The sequence below is a fragment of the Agelaius tricolor genome, unplaced genomic scaffold, assembly GCF_023055355.1.
Source record: "Agelaius tricolor isolate 1412-34295 unplaced genomic scaffold, bAgeTri1.0.p SCAF_128, whole genome shotgun sequence".
In the NCBI taxonomy this organism is placed as follows: domain Eukaryota; kingdom Metazoa; phylum Chordata; class Aves; order Passeriformes; family Icteridae; genus Agelaius; species Agelaius tricolor.
In genome coordinates, this window is record NW_027269388.1 from 68,945 (window position 1) to 87,378 (window position 18,434).

Here is an 18,434-nt window from a genome sequence, read left to right on the forward strand (position 1 = left end):
GGGAGGGGGGGGACCCCGATAAATGAGGACCCCCCCCGCCATGGAAGGAGGGGAGGGCAGGTTTGGGTTGATTCAGGGGGTTTTGGGGTTTTTTTGCATATTACAATAAATACCGGCGGGTCGGACATGCAGACATGCTGGTCGGGGGGGAGGGGCGCCCAGGGGGCCCCACCCCCCAAACTGCCGCCCCCAGGGACCCCCCCGGGGGGGGGAGAACAGCTTTGGGGGGGGTCCCGGCCCCCCCCAAAAGGGGGCGAGGCCTGATTTGGGGGCTCTGGCCTAGTCCCGTTACCATGGAAACGCAGCCTGGCCTTGCAATAAAGCTCAGCCCTGCTCCTGTTACCATGGAAACACAGCCAGGCCTTGCAGTCGGGGTCAGGCCTAGTCCTGTTACCATGGAAACACAGCCTGGCCTTGCAGTCAGGGCTTAGGCCTGCTCCCGTTACCATGGAAACGCAGCCTGATCTCAAAGTGCAGGCTCAGGCCTGCTCCCGTTGCCATGGAAACACAGCCTGGCCTTGTGGTAAGGGCTCAGGCCTAGTCCCCGTTACCATGGAAACACAGCCTGGCCTTGTGGTAAGGGCTCAGGCCTAGTCCTGTTACCATGGAAACACAGCCTGGCCTTGTGGCAAGGGCTTAGGCCTAGTCCCGTTACCATGGAAATGCAGCCTGGCCTCACAATAGAGCTCAGGCCTAGTCCCGTTACCATGGAAATGCAGCCTGGCCTCACAGTAGGACTTGACCTACACCTGTTACCATGGAAACAGTCTGATCGCACCGTGAAGGTTCAGGCCTTGTCCTGTTATCAGGGAAATGTAGCCCTGGCCTTACAGCAGTACCTAGCCTAGCTCTGTTACCATGGAAACATGGCCTGATGTCAGAATACTGCTCAGGCCTAGTGCAGTTACCATGGAAACACGGCCTGGGACTGTAGTGAGGACTCTGGCTTGATCTTGTTACCATGGAAATACAGCCTGGCCTTGCAGTAGTGCCGGGCCTAATCCTGTTACCATGGAAACGAAGCCTGGACTAACAGTAGCGCTTAGGCCTAGTCCTGTTACCATGGAAACACAGGGTGGCCTTAGCCTAGTCCTGTTACCATGGAAATGCAGCCTGGACTAACAACAGAGCTCAGGCCTTGTCCCGTTACCATGGAAACACAGCCCGGATTCACAGTAGAGCTCAGGCCGAGCCCTGTTACCATGGAAACGCAGCCTGATCTCAAAGTGCAGGCTCAGGCCTGCTCCCGTTACCATGGAAACGCAGCCTGGCCTTGCAGTAGAGCTCAGGCCTAGTTCCATTACCATGGAAACGAAGCCCGGATTCACAGTAGAGCTCAGGCCTAGTCCTGTTACCACGGAAACGCAGCCTGGCCTCGCAGTAGAGCTCAGGCCTAGTCCCGTTACCATGGAAACGCAGCCTGAACTCCTAGTGGGCCCGGTTTCCCCCCTTCTTCCCCCATCTTGGGGTGACGCTGCCACCACAGGGGGACAGGGGGGACACCCGGGCAGGGCCCTACCACTGCCGTCGTCCTCTGCCATCGGCGCGTCCGGCGGCTCCAGTTATTGCTTGGGGGGGTGTGGGGAGCCCAGGAGGGGGGACACACACGGGGGGGGGACGGACAGACGGACATCAGGGACACACAGAGGGGACACACGAGGTGAGGTGACACCAATTTAGGGGGGGCTCCCCAAGTCCTGAGTGATCATGGAGGGGGGGGACACACGGGGTGGGGGGGGAACAACAAGGACGCCCAAACCCCCCCGAAACCGGGGTGGGCTTGGAGGGGACCCCAAATGTGGGGGGGGACACCCAGTCCAGAAAGTGCAGTGCAGCCTTTGGGGTGACACCGGGGGCGGGGGGGGTTCCCTTGTCACCCCCTTTCACAGTCTCTAGGGGGGGCACCCTTCCCTTTTAGGGGAGGAGGGGGGGGGGGTGGGGTGTCCCCAAAATCACTCCCCCCCCCATGCCGGGGTGCCCCCTCCCCCCCATTGCCACTGATGAGTTTTTTTTCCCCCATTTCTCCCCATTTTCTGGGGGGGGGGAGGGGAAGGGGGGCAGGAAAAGGGGGGTGTGGGGTGGGGGGAGGGGCTTCCCCGCCCCCCCCCCTCCTCAGAGGATGGAGGGGATGGGGGAGCGGGGGCGCCGGGGGGGGGCTGGGGGAGCTGAAGGGGGGGGCGGCGGGGGGCCACCCGCACCCCCGTGATGCTGTTGAGGCTCCGCGACTTCTCGTAGCCTTGGGAGACAAAAAATTGGGGGGGGGGGTCAGTACCCCCCCAAAAAAAACCCCCAAAACACCCTCAGCCCCCCCCCTTTCATTTCCCAAACCCGCCTCAAAATTGGGAAACACCCCCCCCCCCCCCAAAAATGGGATGTGAGACCCCACCCCCTCCAAAATTTTGGGGCCCCCCAAAATTGGACAGGAACCCCCACCCCTCCCCCTCCCCAAAGGGCTTAGGACCTCCCCCCCAAAAAATTGGGGACCCCCCCCCAAGAATTGGGACCCCTTCCCCCAGGAAATGGGGACCCCCCTAAAGATTTGGGACGCCTCCAAAAATTGGGGACCCTATTACGGTTGTGGGGGGAGCCCCTCCAGTTTAGGACCCTCCTGCAAATGTGGGGGCCCTCCCCCCAGGAATTGGGGTTGCCTCCCCAAAATTTGGGGACCCCCCCAGGGGATACTGAGGAGATGGGGGGGAGCACCCCAAAAAAGCCCGGGAGGGTCCCCAGATGTTTTTTGTGATTCCCAGGTGGTTTTTGAGGGTCCCCAGGTTTGGTTTTGGGGGGTTCCCGGGTATTTTTGGTGCTCCCAAATGTGGTTTTGGGGCTCCCGGGTATTTTTTGGGGTCCCCGAGTGTTTTTTGAGGGCTCCCAGATGTTTTTTGGGGGTTCCCGCGTATTTTTGGTGCTGCCAGGTGTGGTTTTGGGGTCCCCAGGTATTTTGGGGGGGGGGGGGGGGGGGGGGTCCCAGGTGCCGCCCCTCCCCCATCCCCCGGTGAAGCAGCGCCGCGGTGCGGGGGCGGGGATTGCGCATGCGCAGCGGTGCGAGGTGGGCGGGGCCAGACCCGCGGAGGGGGCGGGGTTATGCGCGGGGAGGCGTGGCCAGGGTGAGGGCGCCCCCTCCCGGCTGACCTGCGGCAACGTCGGGGGTCTCAGGCGGTGACGAGCGCTGGGGACAGAAGGGGAGAGGGGAGGGGTCACCCCGGGAGGGACCCCCCTAATGGGGACAGGGACACCCTAATGGGGACAGGGACCCTCTATGGGGACAGGGACCCCCTAATGGGACAGGGACACCCTAAAAGGGACAGGGACCCCCTAATGGGGACAGGGACACCCTAAAAGGGTCAGGGACCCCCTAATGGGGACAGGGACACCCTAAAAGGGACAGGGACCCCCTAATGGGGACAGGGACCCTCTATGGGGCCAGGGACCCCCTAATGGGGACAGGGACACCCTAAAAGGGTCAGGGACACCCTAAAAGGGACAAGGACTCTCTACTGGGGACAAGGACCCCCAAATAGGGACAAGGGGGGTCCTAAAAGGCCAAGGACAGCCAAATAAGGACAGGGACCCCTAAAAGGGACAGGGACCCCCCTGATGGGGACAGGGACCCCCTAAAAGTGACAAGAACCCCTTAAAAGGGACAGGGAGGCCCCAAATAGGGACAGGGACCCCCTATGGGGACGGGGACACCCAAATGGGGACAGGGACCTCCTAAAAAGGGACAGGGACCCCCCCCCCCGCCCCCCTTGGCATGGGCGGAGCCCGCAGCCAGCCCCGCCCCTTGCACGCGCGTGTGCAAGGAACACCCAGAGCCCCCCAGCGCCGGGGGGTCTGTGCAAGCTCGGCCCCCCCAGTTCAGCCCAGTTTGGCCCAGTTCTCCCAGTTTGGCCCAGTCTGGGGGGGGCTGTGCAAGCCCTGCCCCCCCAGTTCTCCCAGTTTGGGGGGGGGCTGTGCAAACTCTGCCCCCCCCAGTTTGGCCCAGTTTGGGGGGGCTGTGCAAGCTCGCCCCCCCAGTTTGGCCCAGTTTGGGGGGATTGTGCAAGCTCCGCCCCCCCAGTTGGGCCCAGTTTTGGGGGGCTGTGCAAGCTCCGCCCCCCCCAGTTGGGCCCAGTTTGGGGGGGCTGTGCAAGCCCTGCCCCCCAGTTCCCCCAGTTTGGGGGAGGCGGGACTGGGAGGCGCATGCAGGAAGGGGGAAGGAGGATTTGGGGACCCCCCCGGGGGATTTTGGGGTACCCTAGGGGGGGGTTACCATTACCCCCAGGATTTTGGGGTGACACTGGGGGGGGTTTGGGGACCCCCAAAATATGGGGGTACCCTATGGGGGGGGGGTTATCGTTACCCCCAAGATTTGGGGGTGCCCCGAGCTGGGGTTTATCATTAACCCCAAAATTTGGGGGTGCCCAGGATGGGGTTTTTGGTATCCCCAGGATTGGGGGTACCCGGGGGGGGATTTTGGGGTACCCTGAGGAGTTTTTGGGGTGCCCAGGCTGGTTTTAGGGTACCCTGGGTGTTGTGGGGGGGGCGGTGTTTTTGGGGTACCCCAAGATGTGGTTTTTGGTACCCCCAAGATCTGGGGATGCCCGTGGGGGGGGGGGGTTGGGGTACCGTGAGGAGTTTTTGGGGTGGTTTTGGGGTACCCTGGGGTGTTTTGGGGTACCCGGGGGGGGGGTTGATTTTGGGGTACCGTGAGGAGTTTTTGGGGTGTTTTGGGGTTCCCCCCTCGCCCACCTTTGCGCAGGGGTTCCTCGGGGGGGTGGGGGTTGGTTTTGGGGTACCCTGAGGAGTTTTTGGGGTATTTTGGGGTGTTTTGGGGTTCCCCCATCGCCCACCTTTGCGCAGGGTGGTTTTGGGGTACCCTGAGGAGTTTTGGGGTGTTTTGGGGTCCCCCCGCACCCACCTTTGCGCAGGGGTCCCTCGGGGATGGGGGTTGGTTTTGGGGTACCCTAAAGAGTTTTTGGGGTATTTTGGGGTGTTTTGGGGTCCCCCCTCGCCCACCTTTGCGCAGGGTGGTTTTGGGGTACCCTGAGGAGTTTTTGGGGTGTTTTGGGGTTCCCCCCCTCGCCCACCTTTGCGCAGGGGTCCCTCGGGGGGTTTTGGGGTACCCTGAGGAGTTTTTGGGGTATTTTGGGGTGTTTTGGGGTCCCCCCTCGCCCACCTTTGCGCAGGGTGGTTTTGGGGTACCCTGAGGAGTTTTTGGGGTATTTTGGGGTGTTTTGGGGTCCCCCCTCGCCCACCTTTGCGCAGGGTGGTTTTGGGGGTACCGTGAGGAGTTTTTGGGGTGTTTTGGGGTACCCCCTCGCCCACCTTTGCGCAGGGGTCCCTCGAGGGGGGGGGGGGGGGGTTGGTTTTGGGGTACCGTGAGGAGTTTTTGGGGTATTTTGGGGTTCCCCCCACACCCACCTTTGCGCAGGGGTCCCTCGGGGGGGGGCGCGTAGTCCGGCCCCAGCAGGAAGCAGGCGCGGTCGCGGCCGCAGCGCTCGCGGCCGCCCCCGGGCCCGGCGGGGGCGTTCTGGGGGGGCCCCAGGCCGCGCTCCTCGGGGGACAGGGGCTGATCGATGGGGGGACAATCCTCCTGTGCCAGCGCCGCGCGGCCCGCCTCGCCGTTGGGACGGGATTCTGTGAAATTGGGGAAAATTCTGTGGAATTGGGGCGGGGACGGCACGGAATGGGGATGGGATTCTGTAAAAATGGGGGAAAATTCTGTGGAATTGGGGTGGGGATGGCACGGAACTGGGGTGGGATTCTGTGAAAATGGGGGAAAATTCTGTGGAATTGGGGTGGGGACAGCACGGAATGGGGACGGGATTCTGTAAAAATGTGGGGACAGCACGGAACTGGGGGGGGCAGCACGGAATTGGGGTGGGGACCGTGGAATTGGGGCGGGGACGGCACGGAATTGGGGTGGGGACGGCGAAATTGGGGTGGGAAACCCCGAAATTGGGATGGGATTCTGTGGAAATGGGGGGACAGCACAGAACTGGGGGGGACAGCACGGAATGGGGATGGGATTCTGTAAAAATGGGGAAAATTCTGTGGAATTGGGGCGGGGACGGCACGGAATTGGGGTGGGATTCTGTGAAAATGGGGGAAAATTCTGTGGAATTGGGGTGGGGACGGCACGGAATTGGGGTGGGATTCTGTGAAAATGGGGGAAAATTCTGTGGAATTGGGGCAGGGACGGCACGGAATTGGGGTGGGATTCTGTGAAAATGGGGGGGCCAGCACGGAATTGGGGGGGGGACGGCACGGAATTGGGGTGGGAACACCAAAATTGGGACGGGATTCTGTGGAACGGGGGAAAATTCTGTGGAATTGGGGCGGGGGACGGCACGGAATTGGGGTGGGACAGCACGGAATGGGGATGGGGACGGCACGGAATTGGGGTGGGATTCTGTGAAACGGGGGGGGACAGCACGGAATTGGGGTGGGAACCATGAAATTGGGATGGGAACCCCAAAACTGGGACGAGATTCTGTAAGGGGGGGACACGAAATTGGGATGGGAACCCTGAAATTGGGATGGGAAACGGGAACCCCCCCGTTGGGACAGGATTCTGTGGAAATGGGGGAAAATTCTGTGGAATTGGGGTGGGGGACAGCAAAATTGGGATGGGAAACCCCGAAATTGGGGTGGGATTCTGTGAAACAGGGGGGGACAGCACGGAATTGGGGTGGGAAATGGAACCCCCCCATTGGACGGGATTCTGTGGAAATGGGGGGAAATTCTGTGGAATTGGGGTGGGGACCCCGAAACTGGGATGGGATTCTGTGAAAATGGGAGGGACAGCACGGAATTGGGATGGGGACACCAAAATTGGGATGGGATTCTGTGAAACCAGTGGGGGGACAGCACGGAATTGGGGTGGGAACCATGAAATTGAGATGGGAAATGGGAACCCCAAAACTGGGACGGGAAATGGGAACCCCGAAATTGGAATGGGAACCCCAAAATTGGGATGGGAACCCCCCCATTGGGACAGGATTCTGTGAAACAGGGGGACACCTTGGAATTGGGGTGGGAACCCCGAAACTGGGATGGGGAAACGCCGAAATTGGGATGGGAAATGGAAATCCCAAAATTGGGATGGGAACCCCGAAATTGGGATGGGAACCCCGAAATTGGGATGGGAACCCCCCCGGGACACGCCCAGGACACGCCCAGGTAGGGGTGGGGTCATTTTGATGGAGCTTAAATTGTTAAAGTCGGTTTAAAATTGGGCAGAGGCCGCGCTGGAGGGAGGGGGAGTGGGGTTTAAATATTTTTGAGTGGCTGTAAATGTCAGGAATTCACAGAAAATGTGCCCAAATTCCCCCCAAAATGCAAAAAATTATTCCCCCCCAAAATGTGCCAAAATAACCCCAACATGTGCCAAAATATTGCCCCAAAATGCACCAAATTCTCCCCTAAATACCCCCCCAAAATGCACCAAATTCCCCTGAGAATGAGCCAAACTCCTCTCAAAATATCCCAAACTCACCTCAAAATGCACCAAATTGCCCCCAAAATGCCCCAAATTTGCCTCAAAATATCCCAAATGCTTCCCAAAATATGCCCCCAAAATGCATCAAATTCACCCCAAAATATCCCAAACACTTCCCAAAATATCATCCCAAGATGGACCAAATTTACCCCAAAATGCAAAAAATTCCCCCCAAAATGCCCCAAATTCCTCCAAAATGTGCCAAATCTCCCCCAAAATATCCCAAACACTTCCCAAAAATATCCCACCAAAATGCACCAAACTTCCCTCCAAAATATCCCAAACACTTCCCAAAATATCCCCATAAAATGCACCAAACTCCCCCCAAAGTATCCCCCCAAAATGTGCCAAATTCACCCCAAAATATCCCGAGCACTTCCCAAAATATTCCCCACAAAATGCACCAAATTCCCTCCAAAATGTGCCAAGCTCCTCTCAAAAAAAAAATATCCCAGAAACTTCCCAAAATATCCCCCCAAAATGTCCCAAATTCCCCCCAAAATGTGCCAAATTCCCCCCCCAAAATATCCCAAATGCTTCCCAAAATATCCCCCCAAAATGCACCAAATTCCCCCCAAAATATCCCAAATGCTTCCCAAAATATCCCCCAAAATGCACCAAATTCCACCCAAATGTGCCAAATTTTGCCCTCAAAATGCACCAAACTCCCCCCTAAAACATCCCAAAAACTTCCCAAAATATCCTCCCCAAAATGCACCAAACTTCCCCCAAAATGTAAAAAATTCCCCCATCTAGATGGAAAAAATTCCCTCAAAAATGCACAAATTTCCCCCCAAAATGCACCAAATTCTCTCCAAAATGCAAAAAATTCCCCCACAAAATATCCCAAACACTTCCCAAAATATCCCCCCAAAATGCACCAAATTCTCCCCAAAATGCACGAATTTCCCTCCAAAATGCATCAAATTCCCTCCAAAATCCACCAAATTCTCCCCCAAAATGCGCCAAACTCACCTCAAAATGCACCAAATTCTGCCCAAAATATCTCAAACACTTCCCAAAATATTCCCCACAAAATTGCACCAAATTCCCTCCAAAATAGTCCAAACTCCTCCTAATTTTCCCCAAATTTCCCCCAAAATGTACCCAAACTTTCACAAAATACCTCAAAAATATCCCTAAAAATGTTTTCCCAATATTATTCCCCAAAATTCCCCAAAACTCCCCCAAAATCCATTCCCCCCCCCATTATTCTCCCAGCCCAAATCCCTTCAAAATTCTCCCCAAAATTTGCTGAACTCCCTCAAAATCCACCAACCACCCTGAAACTCACCCAAAGTCGCCCCAAATCCATCAAATTCCAACCAATAACCCCAAAATCCACGAAAATCCCCCTTGAAACTGCCCCCAAAATTCACTAAACTTCCCCAAACCCCTTCAGATTATACCACAACCCCCTCAAACCCCAAAAAATCTGTCCCAAACAACTCCAAAATCCACTGGAACCCCACAAAATCCCCCAAACTCCCCTGAAGTCCCCCAAAAATTCACGGAACTTCCTTCCAACTCCCCAAAATCCTTTAAACCCCACCAAACTCTGCCAAAACCCCTAAAATCCACGGAATTCCCTCCAGAGGGCCCTCAAATGTCCCCAAAACCACTCCAAACTCTACCAAGACCCTCCAAAATTCACTAATCCCACCCTAAACCCCCCCAAAAACCACCCCAAACTCCTCCAGACCCTACCAAGACCCCCTAAACCCCACTAATCCCACCCCAAACTCTAGCAAGACCCCCTAAAATTCACTAATCCCATCCAAACCTCTCTAAAACCCCACCAAACCCACCCTAAACCCCACCAATCCCCCCCAACCCCACCAATCCCCCCCAAACCCACCCTAAACCCCACTAATCCCACCCCAAACCCCACCAATCCCCCCAAACCCACCCCAAACCCCCCTAATCCACCCCAAACCCCTCCAAAACTCTTCTAAAACCCCTCCAAACCCCCACCAAACCCACTCCAAATCCTTCCAAAACTCCTCAAACCCCACTAATCCCACCCTAAACCCCACCAACGCCCCCCAAACCCACCCCAAACCCCACAAAACTCCCCAAACCCATCCTAATCCCAGCCCAAACCCTACCAAGACCCCCTAAACCCCACCAAACCCCACTAATCCCAGCCCAAACCCTACCAACACGACCCCAAACCCCACCAAACCCATCCCAAACCCCTCAAACCCACCCCAAACCCACCCAAACCCCACTAATCCCACTCCAAACCCTACCAAGACCCCCTAAACCCCACCAACCTCCCCAAACCCATCCCAAACCCCACCAAACCCACCCCAACCCCCTAAAGCCCTCCAAACCCCACCAACCTCCCCCAACCCACCCCAAATCCACCCCTAAACCCCCCAAACTCCCCCAATCCAACTCCAAACCCTCCCAAGACCCCCGAAATCCCCCCAAACCCACCCCTAAACCCCACCAACCTCCCCCGACCCACCCCAAACCCCCTCAATCCCACCCCAACCCCCCCCAATTCCCCCCTCCAAACCCCACCAAACCCACCCCAAACCCCCCCAATTCCCCCCTCCAAACCCTCCTAAGATCCCCCAAACCCCACCAACCTCCCCAAACCCACCCCAAACCCCCTCAATCCCACCCCTAAACCCCCCAAACCCCCCCAATTCCCACTCCAAACCCCCCTAAAGCCCCCCAAAACCCCCTCAATCCCACCCCAACCTCCCCAATTCGCCCCCCAAACCCTCCCAAGACCCCCTAAACCCCCCCCAACCCACACCAAACCCCCCCAGTTCTCCCTCCAAACCCTCCCAAGACCCCCCAAACCCCACCAACCTCCCCTGACCCACCCCAAACCCCACCAAACCCACCCCAAACCCCCCCAATTCCCCCCTCCAAACCCTCCCAAGACCCCCCAAACTCCCCCAAACCCTCCCAAACCCACCCCAAACCCTCCCATTTTCGGGGCCGCCGCTCACCGGCGCGGTTGATCTCCACCACCTCCTCCTGGGCCAGCGGGCAGGCGGGCGGGCGCCGCGCGGCCCGAGGGCTGCCGGGGGCGTTGGGACCCCCCGAGCCCGGCGAGCCGTAGCCGGGAGAGCCGGGCTGGGGCGGCCTGGGGATGTGTTTGTTCTTCTTCTTGGGCAGCTTCTGCTTGGCCATGGCCAGCGAGTAGTACATGCCGAAGTTGTTGACGATGACGGGCACGGGCATGGCGATGGTGAGCACGCCGGCCAGCGCGCACAGGGCGCCCACCAGCATGCCCGACCACGTCATGGGGTACATGTCGCCGTAGCCCAGCGTGGTCATGGTCACCACGGCCCACCAGAAGCCGATGGGGATGTTCTTGAAGTAGGTGTGGCGCGAGCCGGTGACGTCGTCGGGGTCGGCGCCGATGCGCTCGGCGTAGTAGATCATGGTGGCGAAGATCAGCACGCCCAGGGCGAGGAAGATGACGAGGAGCAGGAACTCGTTGGTGCTGGCGCGGAGGGTGTGGCCCAGCACGCGGAGCCCCACGAAGTGCCGGGTGAGCTTGAAGATCCTGAGGATGCGCACGAAGCGCACGACGCGCAGGAAGCCCAGCACGTCCTTGGCCGCCTTGGAGGACAATCCCCTGAGCCCCACCTCCAGGTAGAAAGGCAAGATGGCCACGAAGTCGATGATGTTGAGGCTGCTCTTGATGAAGTCGCGCTTGTCCGGGCAGAAGCTGACGCGCATGAGGAACTCGAAGGTGAACCAGACCACGCAGAGCCCCTCGACGTAGGTGAGGAAGGGCTCGGTCTCCACCTCCACGGCCACCTGCGTGCCCGTCTCGTTGCCCGTGGTCACCGTCTCCGTCTTGTTGATGACGCGGTTGAAGGCCTCGTGCGTCTCCAGGCAGAAGGTGGTGATGGAGATGAGGATGAAGAAGAGCGAGGCGAAGGCCACGTACTGGGGGGGGCGACAGTTTGGGGGGGACACGGGGTTGGAGAGCCCCGAAAAGCTCCCATGGGTCAGCAGGGATGGGGCGGGGGGGGATTGGGATTTTGGGGTTCTGAGCCCCCCCCTCAATTGAGTCATTGACAGCCCCAAATCACTGGCACCCCCCACCCACCTAAAGCACTGATTGATGGCCAAGTTCTGACCCCCAAATCGCTGACACCCCAAAAATTCAACCCCTTGGTTGGGTTCTGAACCCCCAAATCACTGACACCCCAAATATTCATAGGGGGCTCCTTTGGTTGAGTTCTGAACCCCCCCCAAATCACTGACACCCCCAAATACTCAATCCCTTGGTTGGGTTCTGAACCCCCCAAATCACTGGCACCCCAAAAATTCAATCCCTTGGTTGGGTTCTGAACCCCCAAATCACTGACACCCCAAAAATTCACTGGGGGGGCTCCTTTGGTTGAGTTCGTTGAGACCCCCCAGAAGCTCCATGGAGGGAACCCCATGGGTGAGCAGGGAGGGGAAACTGGGATTTTGGGGTTCTGACCCCCTAAATCACTGACACCCCAAATATTCACTGGGGGGGCTCCTTTGGTTGAGTTCTGAACCCCCCCCAAATCACTGACACCCCCAAAAATTCACTGGGGGGGGCTCCGAATTCTGAACCCCCCCCCAAATCACTGACACCCCCAAATACTCAATCCCTTGGTTGGGTTCTGAACCCCCCCCAAATCACTGACACCCCCAAATATTCATAAATTCATTAGGGGGGGCTCAGTTCAGTTTTGACCCCCCCAAATCGCTGACACCCCCAAATACTCAATCCCTTGGTTGGGTTCTGACCCCCCCAAATTGCTGACACCCCCAAAAATTCATTGGGAGGGGCTCAGTTGAGTTCTGACCCCCCCAAATCACTGACACCCCCAAATATTTCACATGGGGGGCTCATTAATTGAGTTCTGACCCCCCCAAATCACTGACACCCCCATAAATTCAATCCCTTGGTTGGGTTCTGACCCCCCCCCCCAAAATCACTGAACCCCCCCAAAAAATGCCCTGAACCCCCAGATTGACCCCCCCCCATTTAATGAGGGAGGGGGGACACAGGTGACATCTGGAGGGGAGGGGACACACAGGTTTGGGGACACAGGGGACAGGGGGGGTTTGGGGACATTTTGGGGGGGGTTGGGGACATTTTGGGGGGGGTTACAGAGGGTTGGGGACATGGGGGGGACACACAGGGCACAGGGGGGTTTGGGGACATGGTGGGGACACAGGCCAGGGAAGGTGTGGGGACATTTTGGGGGGGTTTGGGGACATTTTGGGGGGGCTACAGAGGGTTGGGGACATGGGGGGGACACACAGGGGACAGGGGCGTTTGGGGACATGGTGGGGACATTTTGGGGGGGTTTGGGGACATTTTGGGGGGGTTACAGAGGGTTGGGGACAGGAGGGGAGGGATGACACAGGCCAGGGAAGGTTTGGGGACATTTTTGGGGGCGGCAGAAGTTGGAGGGGTTTGGGGACATTTTGGGGGGGTTTGGGGACATTTTGGGGGGGTGGCACCAGTCGGTTGTGGACATTTTTGGGGGGGGGGGGGGTTACAGAAGGTTGGGGACACGGGGGGGGGGGGGACACAGAGGGGGTTTGGGGACACGAAGGGTGCGGGGGGGGGGGGGGGCAGGACAATATTTAGGCCATACCGGGGGGGGGGGAGGATATTTAGGGACATGGGGGGGGACACAGGGGACAGCGGGGGGGGGATGGGATCATCTAGGCCAGGTTGGGGGGGACACAAGGGACACGGAGGGGGGGGATGGGGACACTTGGGGGGGGTTCGGGGGGACACAGGGGACAATGGGGGGGGGATGGGATCTAGGCCAGGTTGGGGGGGACACAAGGGACACGGAGGGGGGGGATGGGGACATTTCGGGGGGGTTTGGGGACACTTGGGGGGGGTTCGGGGGGACACAGGGGACAATGGGGGGGGATGGGATCTAGGCCAAGGGTGGGGGGGGGGCGCGATTTAGGCCACACACGGGGGGGGGGCGGGGGGGGTGACATGGAGGGAGGGGGGAGGGGGGGGAGGGGATGTAGGACAGGCCGAGGGGGGGGGGAGGGGGGCACCGCAGTGCGGTCCCGTTTTCCTCCCCCCCCCCCCCCTCCCTCCCCGGCCCCGCTGCGGCAGGATCGGGGCCAGAGGCTGCGGGGGGGGGCGGGGGGGACAGCGGGGACATCGCGGGGGGGGGCGGGGGGGACAGCGGGGACATCGCGGGGGGGGGCGGGGGGGACATTGAAGGGGGGGGGGGGGACACATGCAGAGAGGATCGGACCCCATCCCATCCCATCCCATCCCATCCCATCCCATCCCATCCCATCCCCCCCATCGGGTGCTCGTGTCCTCCCATCACCCCCCCCATACCCCCCCCCCATCCTGTCCGGTGTCCCCTCAAAGCCACCCCCAAAGTCCCCTCAGGGTCCCCTCAAAGCCGCCCCCAAAGTCCCCTCAGGGTCCCCTCAGGGTCCCCTCAAAGCCACCCCCAAAGTCCCCTCAGGGTCCCCTCAGGGTCCCCTCAAAGCCACCCCCAAAGTCCCCTCAGGGTCCCCTCAGGGTCCCCTCAAAGCCACCCCCAAAGTCCCCTCGGGGTCCCCTCAAAGCCACCCCCAAAGTCCCCTCGGGGTCCCCTCAAAGCCACCCCCAAAGTCCCCTCAGGGTCGCCTCAAAGCCACCCCCAAAGTCCCCTCAGGGTCCCTGCAGTGTCCCCTCAAAGCCACCCCCAGAGTCCCCTCAGGGTCCCCTCAAAGCCACCCCCAAAGTCCCCTCAGTGTCCCCTCAAAGCCACCCCAAAGTCCCCTCAGGGTCCCCTAAAAGCCAAACCCCCCCCCAAAATATTTCTGCGGTGTCCCTGAGCTCCCCCCCCCACACCCCCGGCACCTCAGGGAGCCCCAAACGAGCTCAGAGCCCCCCCAAAATCAGCTCAGAGCCCCCCAAAACCCCCCTCACCCCCCCTAAACCTCCTCAAGAGAGCCCCGAATTCCCTCAAAGACCCCAAAACCCACTCAGAGTCCCCCAAACCTCCTCACAGACCCCTAAACCTCCTCACAGACCCCCAAACCCTTCAGAGACCCCCAAAACTCCTGACAGAGCCCCAAAACCGCACTCAGAGACCCCAAAATCTCCTCACAGAGCCCCCAAAGTCCCTCAGAGTCCCCCAAACCTCCTCACAAACCCCCAAACCCCTCAGAGACCCCCAAATCTCCTCCCAGACCCCCAAAACTCCCGGCCGAGCCCCAAAAACCCCTTAGAGACCCCAAAACCCACTCAAAACCCCTTAGAGACCCCAAAACCTCCTCAACCCCCCCCAAACCTCCTCACAGACCCCCCAAAAACCCCTCAGGGACCCCCAAATCCCTTCAGACACCCTTAAAGCCCCTCAAGATGCTCTAAAACCCCTCAGACACCCCCAAAACCCGGCCAGAGCTCCTTTAAACCCCTCCCAGCGCCCCTAAACCTTCTCAGACCCTCTCAGAACCCCCCTAAATCCCTTCAGAGCTCCCCAAGACCCCATCAAAGGCCCCGTAGACCCCCTCAAACCCCTCAGAAATGCCCTAAACCCCCTCAGAAATGCCCTAAACCTCCTCGGAGCCCCCCAAAACCCGAGAGATTCCCACTGCAGACCCACAAAACCCCTGAAACCCCCTCAGGATGCCCCTAAACCCTCACATCCCCCCCTAACCCTGTCAGAGACCCCTCTGCGCCCTCTAAATCACTTTAACACCCCCAAAAGTCCCTCAGGGATGTCCTCAACTCCCTCAGACACCCCTAACTCCCCTCTGGAATGTCCTAAACCCCCTCAGGGATGCCCCAAACTCCTCTCAGAGCCCCCTTAAACTCACATTTCCCCCCAAAATCACCTCAGAGCCCCCCTAACCCTCTCAGAGCTGCCCCAAACCCATCACGTCCCTCCTGAAACGCTTCAAAGATGCACTAAACCCCTCTAGAATTCACTTTCATTCACTTAAAATTCCTCCTAAAGCCCTCGAATTGTCCTAATCCCCCTCAGACCCCTCACATCTCCCCTCAGAGCCCCCTAAACTCTCTCACAGTGCTATTAAAATCCCCTCGGAGGTGTCCTAAACCCCCTCAGACACCCCTAAACCCTCTCACAGCCCCTCCAAAGCCCCTCAGAGATGTCCTGAACTCCTCTGGAGCTCATCCCAACCTTCCTCGACCTCTTTGGAGCCCCCCTAAACGCCCTCAGAGCTGCCCTAAACCCCTCTAGAGCGCCTCTAAACCCCCTCACAGCACCTCAGGACTCATTCAGAGATGCTCTAAACCCCTTCAGAATCTCTAAATCCCTTCACAGCCCCCCAAGACCCCCTCGGGGATGTCCTAAATCCCTTCAGAGATGCCCTAAACCCCTCTAGAGCACCTTAAATGCTTTCACAACCCCTCAGGACCCCCTCAGAAATGCCCTAAACCCCCTCAGAAATGTCCTAAACCCCTTCAGAGCTGCTCTAAACCTCTCTAAACCCCCTTAGAAATGCCCTAAACCCCTCTAGAACCTCCTTAAGTCCCCTCACGGGCCCCAAGACCCCTTCAGAAATGCCCTAAACCCCTCAAAATCCCCTCTAAACCCCTTCAGAAATGCCCTAAACCCTTTCAGATCTGCTCTAAATCCCTCTAGAGCCCCCAAGACCCCTTGAGAGCCGCCCTAAACCCCTCTAAAGCCCTCCAAACCCCCTCAGAAATGCCCTAAACCCCTTCAGATCTGCCCTAAACGCCTCTAGAGCCCCCTTAAAGCCCCCAAGATCCCTTCAGGGCTGCTCTCAACCCCTCAGAAATGCCCTAAACCCCTTCAGATCTGCCCTAAACGCCTCTAGAGCCCCCTTAAAGCCCCCAAGATCCCTTCAGGGCTGCTCTCAACCCCTCAGAAATGCCCTAAACCCCTTCAGATCTGCTCTAAACCCTTCAAAAGCTCCCCAAACCCTCTCAGAAATGCCCTAAACCCTCCTTAAGCCCCTTCACAGCCCCCAAGACCCCTTCAGGGCTGCACTAAACGCCTCTAAACCCTCTCAGAGCTGCCCTAAACCCCTCTAAAGCCCCTCCAAACCCCCTCAGAAAGGCCCTAAACCCCTCTAGGGACCCCTTAAGCCCCCTCACAGTCCCCAAGACCCCTTCAGGGCTGCACTAAACCCCTCTAAATCCCCTCAGAAACGCCCTAAAGCCCCCTTAAACCCCTTCACAGCCCCCAAAACCCCTTTGGAGCTTCCCTAAACCCCTCTAGAGCCTCCTTAAAGCCTCCAAGACCCCTTCAGGGCTGCCCTAAATCCCTCTAAAGGCCCCCAGACCCCCTCAGAAATGCCCTAAACCCCTCTAGAGCTCCATCACAGCCTCCAAGACCCCTTCAGATCTTCCCTAAACCCCTCTAGAGCCCCTCTGAACGCACCCAGAGCTGCCCCTAAACCCCTTCGGATCTGCCCTAAACCCCTCTAGAGCCCCCTCACAGCCCCCAAGACCCCTTCAGGGCTGCCCTAAACCCCTCCAAACCATTCTAAACCCCCTTACCCTCCCTCACACTCCCCCTAAACCTCCCTAACTCCATCCTAGAACCCCCTCAAACCCTCACCCTGGCCATCCTGGACGAGTAGGGATCCTCGAAGAGCGCCCAGAGCTTGGGCCGCCACCGCCGCCACCAGCTGGCCTGCCGGCCCTCCTCCAGGCAAAGCCGCTTGGGCTCGGCCGGTTCGGGCGGCCCGGGCCCCTCGGGGCTCTCGAAGCTGTCCAGGGCCTCCTCGGCATCGCGGTGCTGCCGGTAATTCATCCAGCAGCAAGCCTCCACGTCCGTCTCGTCGATGCCCCAGAAGGCGAGCTCCTCCTCGAAGAGCGGCCCGCACACATCGGCCGGGCAGTGCAGCTTGCCGGTGCGGTAGTAGTTGAGCACGTAGGCGAACACGGCGGGGTGGCGGTCGAAGAAGAATTCGCCGTTGCCGGCATCGTAATCGAAGCGGGCGGCGGCGCCCGGTTCGGCCAGGCCGGCCAGGCGGGTGCCGGGCAGCGTCTGCAGGGTGCTGCGGTAGGTCTCATGGCGGACGCCGCCGACGTTGATCACCACTTTGTCGCGCTCGGCTTGCCCAGCCCATGGCGAGAGTCGCGACGGGAGGAGGGGGCGAGAGTCGCGATAGGAGGAGGGGGCGAGGGGAGGGAGAGGGGGACGGCGGGTGCCGCATCCCGGCGCGGCGGGGAGGGCGCGGGGGGAGCGCAGGCGCGGCGGGGACGCGCCCACACCGTGATGGGAGGACACGCCCACTCTGAGGGGAGGACACGCCCACTCTACGGGAGGACACGCCCACCGTGAGGGGGGAAAGCCCGCCTTTATGGAGACCACGCCCACCGTGAGGGGAGGATACGCCCACCGTGAGGGGGAAAACCCCGCCTTTATCAAACCACACCCACGGTGAGGGGAGGACGCGCCCACTTTGAGGTGAGGGCACGCCCACCATGAGGGGGAAAGCCCGCCTTTATGTAGACCACGCCCACTATGAGGGGAGGGCACGCCTACTTCTGAGGGGAAACCCCTCCTTTATGGAGACCACGCCCACCGTGAGGGGATGACACGCCCACCGTGAGGGGAGGGCACGCCCACCGTGAGGGGAGAAATCCCTCCCTGAGGATAAACCACGCCCACCTTGAGGGGAGGACTCCTTTGCCACCACACACCCACCGGGGTCACTGATTTGTCACGCTCGGCTTGCCACGACATGGCGACAATCGCGATAGGAGGAGGGAGAGAAGGGGATGGTGCGTATGGGATGCGGGAAGCCACGCCCACCCTTCAGAAAAATCACGCCCCCCCACTCGGTGAAGTCTGCCCGGAGTGAAAACCACGCCCACAACACGACGAGGCCACACCCACTTCACCGAAGCCCCGCCCACCTCAGAGATGCCACCCCTCCATTTAAGGAAGCTCCGCCCCCCCCCATGCCCCGCCCATCAATGGGGGGAATTTGGGGGGCACTGGGGGGGAACTGG

General features: G+C 59.5%; 1 protein-coding gene across 1 annotated transcript; it reads right to left on the minus strand.

Moving 5' to 3' along the window:
- Nucleotides 1-1,977: 1,977 nt before the first annotated feature.
- On the minus strand, nucleotides 1,978-18,165 carry LOC139586644 (voltage-gated potassium channel KCNC1-like). The gene is given in 6 exon segments (XM_071420190.1): nucleotides 1,978-2,166; nucleotides 2,169-2,236; nucleotides 5,404-5,619; nucleotides 10,453-11,404; nucleotides 17,032-17,735; nucleotides 18,027-18,165. Coding segments are annotated over 6 exon segments (2,133 nt in total). The 3' UTR covers nucleotides 1,978-2,112.
- Between the last annotated feature and the right edge of the window lie 269 nt (nucleotides 18,166-18,434).